Genomic DNA, 14386 nt, shown 5'->3' with positions numbered 1-14386 from the left:
TCATACTTAGAACGAGCCACTTCAATGCCAAGGAAATATCTGAAGAATCCCAGATCCATAGTGGAAAACTCTTCTTGAAGAAAAGTTTTCAATCTTCATATGCCAACTTTGTCATCTCCTGTTATTACAATATCATCCACATATACTGTCAAGAAGATGTAGCCAGCAGTGGACTGATAGCTGAAGACAGAGTGATCAACAGCACACTGTTTCATACCAAATCTGATAACTGCAACACTGAACCTCCTAAACCATGCTCTCGGAGATTGCTTGAGACCATAGATTGCTTTTTGAAGACGACAGACTGATGAACACATCTCCCCCTGAGCAACATACCCAGGAGGTTGCTCCATATACACTTCCTCACTGAGATCACCATGAAGAAATGCATTTTTAAGATCTAGTTGATATAGCGGCTAGCCACGGTTAACAGCAATAGAAATCAAAACTCGAACAGACGGTATCTTGGCCACAGGTGAGAATGTCTCCTGATAATCAACCCCAAATGTTTGAGTGTAACCTTTAGCCACAAGTCGAGCTTTGAGCCGTTCAATGGTTCCATCAGGGAGGCACTTAATTGCAAAGACCCATAGACACCCAATAGTCTTTGCACCATAAGGCGCAGAAACCAGTCGCCACGTATTATTTGAATGAAAAGTAGCCACTTCGGCATCCATAGCCGTCCGCCAACCAGGATGAGTAAGAGCATTTGAAACAGACTTAGGCAAAGAAACAGAAGATACACTAGAAACAAATGAATGAAAGGAAGGTGATAGATGGTCATATGAAACAAACTGGGAAATGGGATGTGAAGTAGTATGTGACCGAGTGCGAGAGGCAATGGGCAGATCAGATATAGGAAAGGAAGTACTTGACGTAGGAGCTTCTGACTGAGAACGAGGATCAGCTGTGACATGATGACTGGACAGTAGATAAAACAATCTGTCGTGGTCCTCGAGTATAAACTTTCGGCTCAGGTTCTGTGCGATCCTCAGGTGTCTCTCTATCACCCACCACTGGAGAACTGTAGAGAGCTCTACAGGGCTCGGCTGCAGCGGAAATAATAGAGTAGGCACCTCAGTAGAAGTAGAAGGTGGGTTCGGAAAATAAGGGCTATCCTCAAAGAAGGTGACATCTGCAGAAACATAAGTTTCCCGCAGTCGAGGATTATAACACTTATATCCCTTTTGGGTACGAGAGTAAGCCAAAAAAGACACATTTTTCCGCCCGAGGATCTAGCTTATCAAGACCAGGTCCTAATCTATGAACGAAACATGTACACCCAAAGACACGCGGAAGTAATGGAAAGGGATCACCTAACGGGTATAATGTAGAGAGAGGCGTCTGGCCAGATAATACTGTAGAAGGGAGTCGATTCCCAAAGAAGCAAGCCGTAAGAACTGCATCTCCCCAATAGATCTTTGGTACGCACATCTCAAACATGATAGTGCGAGTAATATCCAATAAATATCGAAACTTCCTCTCTGCGACACAATTTTGCTGTGAAGTATATGCACAAGATGACTGGTGGATGATGCCATGTGAATCAAGAAATTGACGAAAACCTTTATTGTTAGAAAAATATTCTCTAGCATTATTTGTACGTAAGCAAGAAATATAACATTTAAATTGATTAACAATTTCAAAGTAAAAGCTGCGAAATGCATTAAAGACTTCAGAACAATCCTTCAGGAGGAATAACCATGTAGCTCGTGAAAAATCATCTACAAGTATAACAAAGTATCTAAATCCAAATAACGAGACGGTACGCGAAGGACCCCATAAATCAGAGTGAATAAGCTCAAAAGGTCGTGACGCACGACGAACACCACGTGAAGGAAATGACCACGATGATGCTTTCCCAATTCACAAGACTCACAAGAAAAAGACTCAACAAGTTTAGTAATAAAAGGAGATTTTCTAAGACTATCAGCAGGAGGATGGCCCAAACGGCAGTGCCACTGATAAGCATCAATGGAGGTGTGAAGCGCAGCACCAGCAGGAGTAGAATCGAGATAGTACAAGCCACCCATCTCACGAACTAAACCAATCCTTGTCCCAGTCTTCAGATCCTGAAAAACACAATAAGAAGGAAAGAAAGAAACCGAACAGTTAAGAGTTTTCGTCAATTGACGCACGAACAATAAACTAACAGGAAATGAAGGAACATAAAGAACATAAGACAAGCAAAGGTCTTTAGAGATGGAAACTGCACCAACCTCTGAAACAGTTGATGTAGTACCATCTGTTAAAGTAACAATGTGAGGTGTACCAGATGATGCTGACTGGAAAGAAGTAGTTTGAAATTACCAGTCATGTGACGGGATGCTCCTGAATCAATCAGCCACGATCCAGAAGCATCGCTAGAGAGGAAACAAGAAGAGCTACCTGGCTGGGCAAATGTGGCAGTGGGATGCTTGCCTCAATCACGTAGGCGTACAAATTCCTCATACTCAGCTCGGTCAACCATCAGAGAGTCTCGCTGGACCAAAAGAGCAGGAGCAGAAGCAAGTGGAAGAGTAGGAGCAACATATCCAGTAACAGAGTCGAGGTGGATATCAGATGATGCAACAGAAGCTATGATAGACCGATATGGGCGAAGCTCCGGATGTAAGTCATAACAATAATCGATGGTGTGACCCTCCATACGACAGTGCGTAGAATATCGAGACCCACGACCACGGCTACGGGAGCCTCCATCATGTGCACGGCCAGGTCTAGTAAAAATACGGCCATGATCCCCACCAGTAGATGTGGCAAGGGTGGATCCATCTAGGAGCTGGTCACTGGCTGCAATAGCTCTCTACGCTGTACTCGAGAAAATGCCTCAGAAAGAGACGGAAGAGACTCAGAACTATAAATTTGCTGTCGCATCTGTAGATACTCAGGCCCCAAAAAATCAAGATAGCGAACCACATGTAATTTTTCTTGACGCTCTGCAAGAACAATATGATCAACAGTGAAAGTCATAAGCATATCTAGCTGCTGGCACAATGCAATGTATGAGCTGTAATGATCGAGTGTGGACATGTCACCACGCTAAAATTTAAACCAGTCATCCGGGTGATACTTCCTTAGAGGAGTCAAGATACATCATATTAGCAGCGATCTTTGAGTCCATACAACTCCATAAGAAGGATCTGATAACTGCATCCTCTTGTTCCCATCTCGCATGAGCAAAATCTATGTTGGCTGGAGGAGACTGCTCAAGAAAACGAACATTTCCCCGACCCAGAAGATATATACGAACAGCCCTCTTCCATGCCGGGTAATTATTTCCATTAAGTCTGATAGACATCATTTGGAGAGGAGCCTCTACGGGGGCTCCACATGAGAATAGCGAGTGGAGGGAACCGTAGATGAAGCAGGGACCTCATCAACTTTCATGGATCCGAGTTGCTGTGAAGATAAATCAACTAGATCCATAGCACCAACAAAGAACAAGCAATCTCCAATACAAGGAAAAACACCACGACGAACCCAAAGAGCAATCAACTAATAACTAGAATATCATAACACATCCAATAACCACAAATAACACACTGGGTCAATCACCAACCCAAGAAAAACAACACCACTACCACCAAGGTCATAGAAATAGAATCAACACCACAATCAGTGAACAACCCACAGTTACCATTAATAATCAACAAGTCCATCAACAATCACCCACTATCAAGTAGCCAACAACCACCACTCACAATAGTCCACAATCACACCAAGTTGCTCCACCAACAACCATTACCAACAACAACCAATAAATCACCAACAACCACAAAACCTACGATTCAATCCACATCAACAATCCCAAGCAATACTTAGAATCACCAATAAAAAAAATCACCAACAACTAATAATCACCACAACGAATATCCAACAACATTAGCAATAAGAACCAAACACTTGGAACCACCAACAAAAAGAAGTAAGCAAGAAGCGGAGAATCTAGATCATGAATAAATGCAAATAGGCTGCTGATTTGAAAAGAAAATAAGGTTAGGATATGATGGAATCACTAACCAAGGTGATAGTTCACAAAAGATCACATATAGAAACTAGGACTAGGGTTGAAAAAACTAGGGTTAGGTTTGGGGTTAGACTAGGACAAAGAGGGGGCGGAATTTAAAATTTTTTTTTTAGGGTCGAAAAAAATGGCTTAGATTTGTGCGGTTAGGGTTAGGGAAGGATTTTGAGGTGTTTTGATGGAGGTCACTTCTGGTGGTGGTGGTTATGGGATGGAAAGGATTTGGGTTTTGGGAATTGAGTTTGGGGATGGATTTGGGGATTAGGCATGGGAATTGATGGAGGTCACTTCTAGTGGTGGTGGTTATGGGAAGGAAAGGATTTGGGTTTGGGAATTGAGTTTGGGGAATGGGTTTGGGGATTAGGGTTGAAAGAAAGAAAAGAGAACAAAAAAGTAGATGAAGACAGAGAAAAGATTCGTAGTACCTTTTTAATGAGGGATGAACACTTCAACCTTTTGCTCTGATACCATGTTAGATGATTACATGGTTTAAAGAGATCAAGGATCGAAGAGAAGAAGAAAGAGAGACAGTGAAGAGAGAGTTAGAGAGAAGCGTGCGTGAGAGTTAGGGTTCTCTCCACACGAAAATTATTTTATATTATGTGTTGTGTGCGATCAAAATACCCTTAAGCGCTTGTGTTAACATGTTTAACATATATATATATATATATAAAGCTGTTCTTCCACTATGCTCATCATTTTCCATTTCCACCATCAAAACCTAAAGCATTATAAAGGATGCCAACACCAAGAGGGAGCCAACATAGATAATCAAGAGATGATTGGTATTGCAGCCCATGCAATCAGCAAGAACCTTCAATCTCTTCATCAACGGACACCACAAAAACATTTTCCTAGGTTCAATTCAGAGCTGAAAACTGCTTCAAGCAATATTTTGTTAACATTAATTATACCACAGGATTCCTTTCTCCACGTCTTTAATTTTTTCTTCTTTTAGTTTCAATTTGCTCATACAATGGAACCCTTTGCGGTCCTCCACTTAAAATTCCCTCTACCACTTCTCAAGATATTTATTGAGACATTTCAGCTCCATCTCCTCATTACTTGCAATTGCTCTTTGAATCCACATTAATACTCCATCTCGTACCAATCCTTCGATGAAGATGCTTCATGTTCCAAGAAATTCTTCTCTTTCCTACACATTTCCACTAAGAAAAACACCGACCTCCAATTTCACAAAAGGATTGTTAGGAAGATCACCTACATTACACCACTAACATCATTGGGGATTCCAGGTCTGCCAAAGTTTCAATATCAGCCTCAATCTTGTGAACAATCTCAAACATCTCCTCCGTCACATTGAAAGTTCCTGAACGCAGGCATTATGCCACTCCAATTTTGCACATTTCTCACAAAAACTAGTTTGGATTGTGTCATTCCAAGGGGTGAAAGAGACCAAAGCATAGTTTCCAATCTGTTCTGAAGGTAGTACACAAATCTAACTCAAAAGCAAGATGAAAATTATTTCCCTTTCCCCAATGATTTCACCTTCACCGGAGCAGAAATATCCTGTTTTCTCATTTGCTCATCTCTCTAGCTCTCCCTCTCAAACCCAATCACTGCTTTCCAGATCTCTTTAACAATGCTCAAACCAGAGTCCTAGACACAGTTTTAAATTTCGGCTAAAATTTCGGCCGAAATATTTTGGGTTTGGTTAGGACCAAAACAAAATTCACACGAAATCAGATTTTTACAATATTTCACCGAAATTTCAGTAAAATTCAAAAATTTCGGCTTCACACCTATTTACATGAGTTCCGCCGAAATTCTCACGATTTCCACCAAAATTTCGGTGATTCCCACCAAAATTTTAGTGAATTCCACTGAAATTTTAGCTTCCTCCAAAATTATAAACCGATTTTTACAAGATTTCGGCCGAAATTTGCACTGAAACCGAAATATTTCGATTTTGGTGGTGGCTGAAACTGACACCGAAACCAAAATTTAAAACCTTGGACTCCTAGAAGAGCTTCTCACTTCATGACAGATCATTTTTTTCATTCCTTAAGTACATGGATCCCTTAATCGTAGAAGATATAAATCCATTCAGTCTGCATTCTAAGATAGTTATGGGAAGGATCTCCCTCCCATCAAACTCCCAATATCATCAACGGGACTCGCCACTAATTGAAATCTAACTAGAGATATCTTCCTTGAGAAAGCAACTTTCAACTTCAATGAGATGTGAAAACCTAAACTGCTTCATGCTCCAACACTACACAAAAATCGTTCTCAGGAATTTCTCGGCAAGAGAAAATTTCGGGATATATTATTTACTTTTTCGGGATTAAATCGGGAAAAACGATAAAATAAAATTCTTTAAAAATATATAAAAATATATTAATTAAGAAAAAATATAAAATTAAAAATATCGTAAAAATATCGTGATATTATTGCGGTAAATTAAAATATCTCAATATTTATTAAATTCTCGGATATTTTGGGATTTTTTCGTTTTGTCAAAATATCAAAGATATTCGTGACATAGCTCCAGCAGGCCCTCATATTTTCTCCTCCCCCAAATCGAACATGCCACACGATGGAAACTGAGGGCGTGTTCGGCAACTATTCTTTTACAGGATTTTCCCCTTGTTTTAGGGGTGGAGAATAAATAAAGCCAAAAAAATCTCAAAAATCTCGTTCGGCTACGTGACCCATTAAGGTCCGTTTCTAAAATTCCACCTTTTTCGACTAAAAAATAGGATTTTGCAAAGCGATAACTAACCGCTTCTAAAGATTCTCATCACTCCGTTTCTCGCCCGTTTAATCAGGCGAGAATGAGAAGCCTTGCCGAACGTGCCCTGACATAGCAACAAAGGCCAAACAGAAAGCCATTAGGCCCTAGACAGTCTCTCTTCCTAGAAAAGCTGGCATGCAACACAACTGGAGAAGCTGAGAAAGCCAAAATCTTCACAAAGAGAGTCCCCTCTCCATGGCAATCTATTTCCACTCTTCCATCCTCTCCAGCTTAATTTACCTTGCAATTTTCACCAGGTCCTTCCTTTTCACTCTGTTAAAGTATAAAAGATAAATAATGCCTTTCTCCAACAGCTTAAGCTTCTGGAGAAGTAGGTAAGTTAACATGGTATCAGAGCCAAAGGTCTCGAGTTCAAAAACCTCCCGGATAGCAAAAATCCACATGCGATGGTAGGCCCAAAGTGGGACCACATGTGCCACGTGTTTGCCAAGTGGGCCACACGTGCGGGGGAGTGTTAAAGTATAAAAGATAAATAATGCCTTTCTCCAACAGCTTAAGCTTCTGGAGAAGTTGGTAAGTTAATAACACACTCTTAATTTCTAGTGGACAGGTTTGACCTCACTTTTGAAAGAATATTAATGAACAGGGGTTAACTAGGTATTACACTCACACTCCAACTACTGATATCATTTGGAAGAGGGTTCAATGTCTGTCAGATTGCTTTCACAAGAACAATCCATAATTTTTCAGTTATGACCATGGTTTTAAATTTTGGTTTCGGCCTTGGCCGAAACAGAAATTTCAACTGAAATCCGCTAATAGAAAAAGCCGAAACCGAAATTTCAACCGAAATCCGCTAATAGAAAAAATATATATTTTATTATATCCGAAATTTCAGAATAATAATATATTTTTTAAATATTTAGACCGAAATTTCTGAAATTTCGGTTTCGGTTTCAACAGAAATTTAAAACCATGGCTATGACTATGAAACACAGTTTTATCGTTAATCAGTTACAGAACCATTGCAGATAACCATGGCGAAAAATAATGATTCCATAATACAAAACAGTTATTGAATATAAGAACGATGTCACATTCCAAATAACATAGAACAAAAGGAAATGCAGTGCAAGCAACGAATAAATCACAAGGAATAGTCATTCTGATTAAAATTAATCATTTATCATGAAACAGCAAAAAGTTAAAAACTCGACTATTACACACCTGCCAAGAGCCTTTCCAAGATCTGCGCAGAGGGACCGAATATATGTCCCTTTTGAGCATGTAACTCGGAAAATCAAATTTTGTCTGCAAACAAAGATTAAAGTTAATGCTAAATGAGGGAAATATTAAGTGATATAATAGAGAAAGAATCAACAGGATTCCTTTCTCCACAAATAAAGGTTTCAGAAACGAGGCGTCAGAAAACAATATATTGAATGCCCTACACATTGAAAACTACAGAAAATGATATCCTCGAGCACAATTAACAAAAATGATACAAACCGATCATCTAAGCTGCGTTCAATATCGAATTGAAATATTGAAATACGTCTTGGTGAAAGCTCAACCATTTCTCCTCTCCTTGCTTTCTCATACATCTTTTCACCTCCTACCTATCAGTTTGTCAAGAAGCTCATTAACAGAAAAACTATCAAATACTTACGGCACGCAAAATATTCATTTAGATTTTAGACGCAATACAATATGGGTGCAGATATAATATATACTATATAGATGGATACTTTTTCAGCTGCATCTAATGCATTTTGGTGAAATGCCTAATGTTTCCAATTTACGTCAGTTATTCAAACATCCATGTGTCAGGTAAAATGAATGTGCCCTTATCAGGTAATTGGATAGTGAACTAACATTTCAATGCACTTGGTTTGGTGCCATTCCACACCTGTACATGCAATTTTTCAGTCTGCTCCCAAAACCCAAAAGTATGTTGTATGGGCCAATGGGAAAATCATAAATAAAGATAGTGGAAAGTTACCAAACAAGTGGTGGAAACACCATTCACTTTTGGGAAATGTAAGGTTCTATTTGTAGCTATTGTCATATCTCTGTGTTTGTATATGTATCTGGTTATCATAGAGGCTACCTAAAACAACAGTTAAGCATGCCTAAAGATTAAGAGGATATGCCATAGTCAAATGGAAAGTTAAATGTACGCAACATTTTTTGTGTAAATTTTATACTACACAGCAGTGAAAAGAACTTAGTAAATTTTGGTAAGAACTCAGTAAATTTTATACTACACAGCAGTGTAAAGTTTTTTTTATAAGAACTCAATAAATTTTGGATTCAAAATAGTCACATACTTTGATGGCAGAAAACATTGGTGGAACTTGCCATATCTCCCCACAGAAAGATGCAGCCGCCTTTTTGATGTCCTCATCTTTGATATGCTCCCATGGCTCACGTTGGATTACCTACACAGCAGTGATTTACGTTGATAACCAAAACAGTAAAAACACTTAAAACTTACAGTTCTGTAAAATCCTATGGAACGCACTCAAACTAATTGAAAGAACATGTCCAACAATGAAAAGAAACATATAAAAGGCTCATAAAGCGTTAAAAATCAAATGTAAGCTCCAAGGTGTTAGATTTTATTAAGATGGAAGGCAATTTTGCAGACAGCTTCAGAAGAAAATTGTGAACCATCAATTGCTTTCACTAACAAGAGTGAAAGTAGAACCAACTCCTTTTTAGGAACGAAAACAATGCTCGTAAACAATGGTTTTTTAATTCTTACCAAAACTTCATTTTTGGTTAGAATTCAAAAAGATGCGAGTGAAGCCGAAGTGTGAGCAGTCCACCATGGAATTAAATTACTTGAAAACGTTGATCTTAATAAAGTGGTGGTGGAAGGTAACTCTTAATGTGATTAGCTGGCTAAACGAATCCCACTTGCACCCATGGTGCTTTGCTCCGTTCTTTGACGAGATCCAGGACAGAGTGTGTGGAGCTTCTCTATCTTTCCGTCATGTGCGCTGATCGACTAATCAGTAGCCGATTCTTTAGCGAGAGCTGGGGTCTCGAGGGAGGAAGTGGAGCTATTTGATTTCCTCCCCCCTTGATTTTGTTGTCCCTTATTTGTTCTGTTTCTTGTATCCTCTTGTATCTTCTCTTCTTCTCTGTATGTTTGACCATCTCGGTCATTTTGAATGGAATCTTTTGCCATTAAAAAGAAACTTCAATTTGTACTGAAATGGCATCTCAGATCACTAATCACCGATATGTATGCTCATTTACACTCGTATTTAGAAAAAAGTTCATCAGGCTTTGCTCAATAGAAGTACCAGGCACTAAGTTTGAGTCTGGAGATAATTAAATGGATTTACTTTGAATAGTGATGAAGATGTAAGGGACTGATTTTACATGTGGTCAGAGGCACCTGAGTCAATGACCCAAGGAGAAGGCAGACTGGAAAGGAGAGAAGTATTACTTTAATGGGCCAAAGTTGTGGTTGGAACAAGCCGAAGTCCCAGTACTATTGACACCGTACCTGGAAGTAGAATGAAAGGTATGATCCATTCACCAGATCTTATCTCTTTTGGAAGGAGCAATAATCAAATAAATAAAAAAAATCAAGATATAAAAACTCAAATATTATTTTGAATTCTTTCCCAGATATTTAAAAAATTCAAATTAAGAAGTTACAATTGTCGAAATAACCAAGTTACTGCTTAAGATTTACTGCCTAGTGATTAACTACAATATTTGTTGGGATACGGATGTGTGATTTTCAATCATTCCACTGTTACGGTCCATATAGTAATAAGGAAAAAGAATTACGCCAAAACAGTACTTGATTCTGATATGGATCATAGGATCTGCCAATAACTCTACCTTATAAAATAACACCTAGTTATATTGTAGTTAGTTTATTTGGTGTCATTAACTAATTCATTCTGGAACTGATTGATTGGCTTCTAATCGAATAAAACAAACATATTTTATGGGAAATCCTACGATACTTGTCATGTCGCATAGAACTGCAATAAGAAATTATTAAAATGACCTCTAATCAAGTCATGTATCGTGTAAGAGATTAACTACATAATCTAATTTGAATTCAAATTATGGGAACTCCATTTCCATTCTTGATTTTGATCAATTAATAGAAAAAAATTTACATTATTGTTTTCTTAAATTAGCTAAGGGTTGGGGTTCTCAAGTTTTTTATTTATTTACTAAATGTAACATGACGATATATAAATAGATTGAGATATGAATTGGATTCCTTTTTTTGTTTTAATCTTATCGAGGGAAACTGATTCCATTCTATGGTATGTAAGATAGATATAGATCCGAATGAGGATATGAAAGGTAAGTACCATACCAATTAGTACGAATTATTATTTATTTTTATTTTTTTTTGAAATGGTAACGAATTATTATTTATTCGAACAGTATATGGAATAGAGATGTGAAAAAACAAAAAAAACCCTTGGAAACCACATCATTTTTTATCCCTAGTTATACTATTTGTGATGCGCACATATCCGTATTTTTTCTAAGGAATTCAATTCCTTATTTCCATTTTGTAATTGAGGAACATATATTAAGTCACATCTCTTTTTCGATCATTTCAGTTGTTATTACGATTCATTTGATGCACTTATTAGCCAATGAAATCGTAGGAATATGTGATTCATCATAAAAAGGAATTATATTTTTTTTGTATAGGGATTTGCTAGCTTCCATCGCAAAGGCATTTCGCAGATGGTCTGTTGCATGTGAGAGCAGCCACCTCGTGAATGAAGACAAAATCTGCTGAAAAGTGTGCATGTGTCGCTGCTCTCACATGCAACAGACCATCCACGAAATGCCTTTTGCGATGGACGCTAGCAAATCCCTTCTGTGTAACGGGATCATTATTGACTTGTTGGATTTATTTGAAACATTTTCAGCTAAGTGATTTACATGGATCATTAATGTTCCTTTCATGGAGTTTCTCCATTATGCATATGGTTCCTAAAGTGAGGAACCGTGAAAATGATGCTAGTGCAATAACTGCGCCAAGTGCTATTTTGATGCAGCAGAGGATAGCGGAAGCTATGACACCAAATGCGCGGATACGGTAGCGAAAGCTTAAGGATAAGGTATTGGATGAATTGGAAGGAAAAGGGAGTGAAAGGGTTGTGGAAATTTTGAAAAATGATCTTGAAATGGATGAAAGGGCACTTGAAACCTATGTCACAAATATCTCTGATATTTTCGAAATATCGTGTTTTATCGCGACATTTTGATAAAACGACAAAACCCCGAAATAATACTGAGATTTAAAAAAATAGCGATATTTTCTTTTTTATCATAAAATATCCCGATAATATCGTGAAAATATACCGATATTTTTACGATATTTTATTTTATATTGTTTTCTTAAATTTAATATTTTTATATATTTTTTGATAAGTTTATTTTTACCCTTTTGTCTGATATAAACCCGAAAAAAATAATGATATATCCCGATATTTTCCCTTGCTTAGAAATTCCCGAGAATAACATGTGTCATAGCTTGAAACTAATGGAAATATTTATTGAAGGTAAGAGGGTTGTGTAGGGAAGGATTTAGGGAATAAAGGAGGTTATTAGTGAAGGTAAGGGTATACGTTTGGAGTGGTTCTTGGGTTGGTGGTTGGAAGGCATAATAGTGGTTGATTGGATCTTCCTTCGTGTTATTGAAGGATTCAAGAAATGGTAAGTCTAAGGCAAATTCGTAACAAGAAGAACAAGAATCAGTTGCAAGAAAGTTGGTTTTGTTAAAGGGAACAAGAAGGGTAGTTCAAGAAGGATATTCGGTTATAAAGAAAACCAGAAAGATGGTTGGTTCGGCTAAGGAAGCTGGTTGATGGTTTGTGTTGGAATGGGTGTAGGAGACTATTGGGTTGGTCGTGTGCAGGTTTTGGTTGGAGTTTAGAAGAGGTGTTATTGTTTGGTGTTGGGTGAAAGATGGGAAGGATCAGGTAAGCAAAGGAAGGGGTGTTGTGCTGTGAGGTTTTGAGAGATGGAATAAGGCTGAGACTATGGTTGGCTAAGAAAGGTGCAGGGAAACATGGTGAACAGGCTGGTCTCGGTTGGGGCTAGAAAGTACAAACGATGAGAGAAACTGAAGTCGCTGGTTGTCGACTAACTTGAAGAGGAAAAGAGAGGACTGGAACTTTGCTGCAACTTGGAGAATGTCTACGACTACTTACCTTAGTTTGTTTAAAGTTTTCAACTGGCTTATTTTGGAGCGTTTTGTGAAGCGGTTTGAAGAGGCTGAGAAGATGGAAACCTCGGCAAACTGAGAAGCAGGTATGGGATGCTTCTTGTGGCTGTTTTGCGTGGGGTGGAGCGGGTAAGGCTGCTTCCAAAGTGATAAAACAGACTATTCAAATTTGTTCTTGGGCAAACTTGCACTCGGGCAAGGGAAGAAGATCAAGGATAGAATCAGAAACTCTCACAGGAGTTCTTGCTTCAACTTGATCAAGGAAAGAAAGCAAAAAATGACTAAAATAACCCCACCATCTCTAAATTCGTCAAAGTCAAACCAAACTCCTAAAATTTCTCTAAAAATCCTAAATAAGAGCTATATTTGGACAACCAAACATACGGAGAATTCGTCCAACGTAGGAATACTAACTAGACTAAAATAAAGGCTATTTTCTAGCCCATAAGAAAGTCCTAAATAAAAATAAAACTAAATTAACTAAATATTAGATCCTTCTGAAATAAGGACCGTAGATTGTAACTTCGTCCGATTCTTAGGCGATCTGTGGATGATCACCCTTCGAGTAATATGATCTAGCATCCTCTCGGGCTCGATCATCGATCCATGGAGCACTGTAGTTGATCAAAGGGTCCGAAATGGTCCGATCATGGCTCCGGAGTTCTCAGTGGTGAAGAATCTTACTTGAATTTTGGCCCTGATTTTGTACCGAAATGTTTCCATGATTTTACAAGATTTCGATCGAAATTTCATACCAAAACCGAAATGTTTCCGTTTCACTGATGAATGAAACCGAAACCAAAACCAAAATTTAAACCCTTGGTTGAAACAAGATACAACAGCTCATATACTCGTGATATATTTTCATATAAAGAGTAAGATTCATGTAGAGTTTCTCATGCTTGTTTGATCGTATCAAGTAACATTACATTTGCAACTAAGTTGGGGTTCCATACTGTTACACCAACACTACTCTTCATATTTACCAGCAGATTCACTAGATCCATTTTCAGTAAGAAACTTAAACTTCCGCTTTGCTCCACTAGCTACCTTCACAAATTTAGCCCATATAAGATAATTGGTCCCAAGTAATTTCCCAGGTGTAAGTTGCATCCCTGACATCTCAATGGTGATGGAAAACTAGGCTTATTTTTACTCATTATGGAAATTCACATATAGGGATCCATTGATCTACGCATACTCACAAATAGGACAGCAACTAGTTTATACCAACATGAAACCATTCGACAACAAATAGGGAAACAAGTCACTTCTCCAACTGAATTTGTGAACAGGAAAGCAACTAATAAAAACACCAAATAGGGCAGCATCGTCGCACAGTCCACACAAAGGCAGCATAATCACCAAATAGGCAGTTAGGGAATGCAGTCCACATGAAGGGAGCATGGTTTTA

At 38.3% G+C, this 14386-nt stretch overlaps 1 protein-coding gene across 1 annotated transcript in view; it reads right to left on the bottom strand.

Moving 5' to 3' along the window:
* Positions 1–14386, bottom strand: part of LOC143860642 (Pseudouridine synthase family protein) — a 49123-nt gene that overhangs the window by 3463 nt on the left and 31274 nt on the right. The window contains exons 5-7 of the mRNA XM_077371385.1: positions 9074–9184; positions 8253–8362; positions 7971–8054 (exon numbers count right to left, since the gene is read on the bottom strand). Of these exons, the coding sequence (XP_077227500.1) occupies positions 7971–8054; positions 8253–8362; positions 9074–9184 (305 nt within the window). The remainder of the gene's footprint in view (positions 1–7970; positions 8055–8252; positions 8363–9073; positions 9185–14386) is intronic.

The sequence above is a fragment of the Tasmannia lanceolata genome, unplaced genomic scaffold, assembly GCF_043159265.1.
Source record: "Tasmannia lanceolata isolate RefF3 unplaced genomic scaffold, GAP_Taslan_0.1 ptg000037l, whole genome shotgun sequence".
In the NCBI taxonomy this organism is placed as follows: Eukaryota; Viridiplantae; Streptophyta; class Magnoliopsida; order Canellales; family Winteraceae; genus Tasmannia; species Tasmannia lanceolata.
The sequence above is the reverse complement of the archived record's forward strand: the minus strand, read 5'-3'. Positions and strand labels throughout refer to the sequence as shown.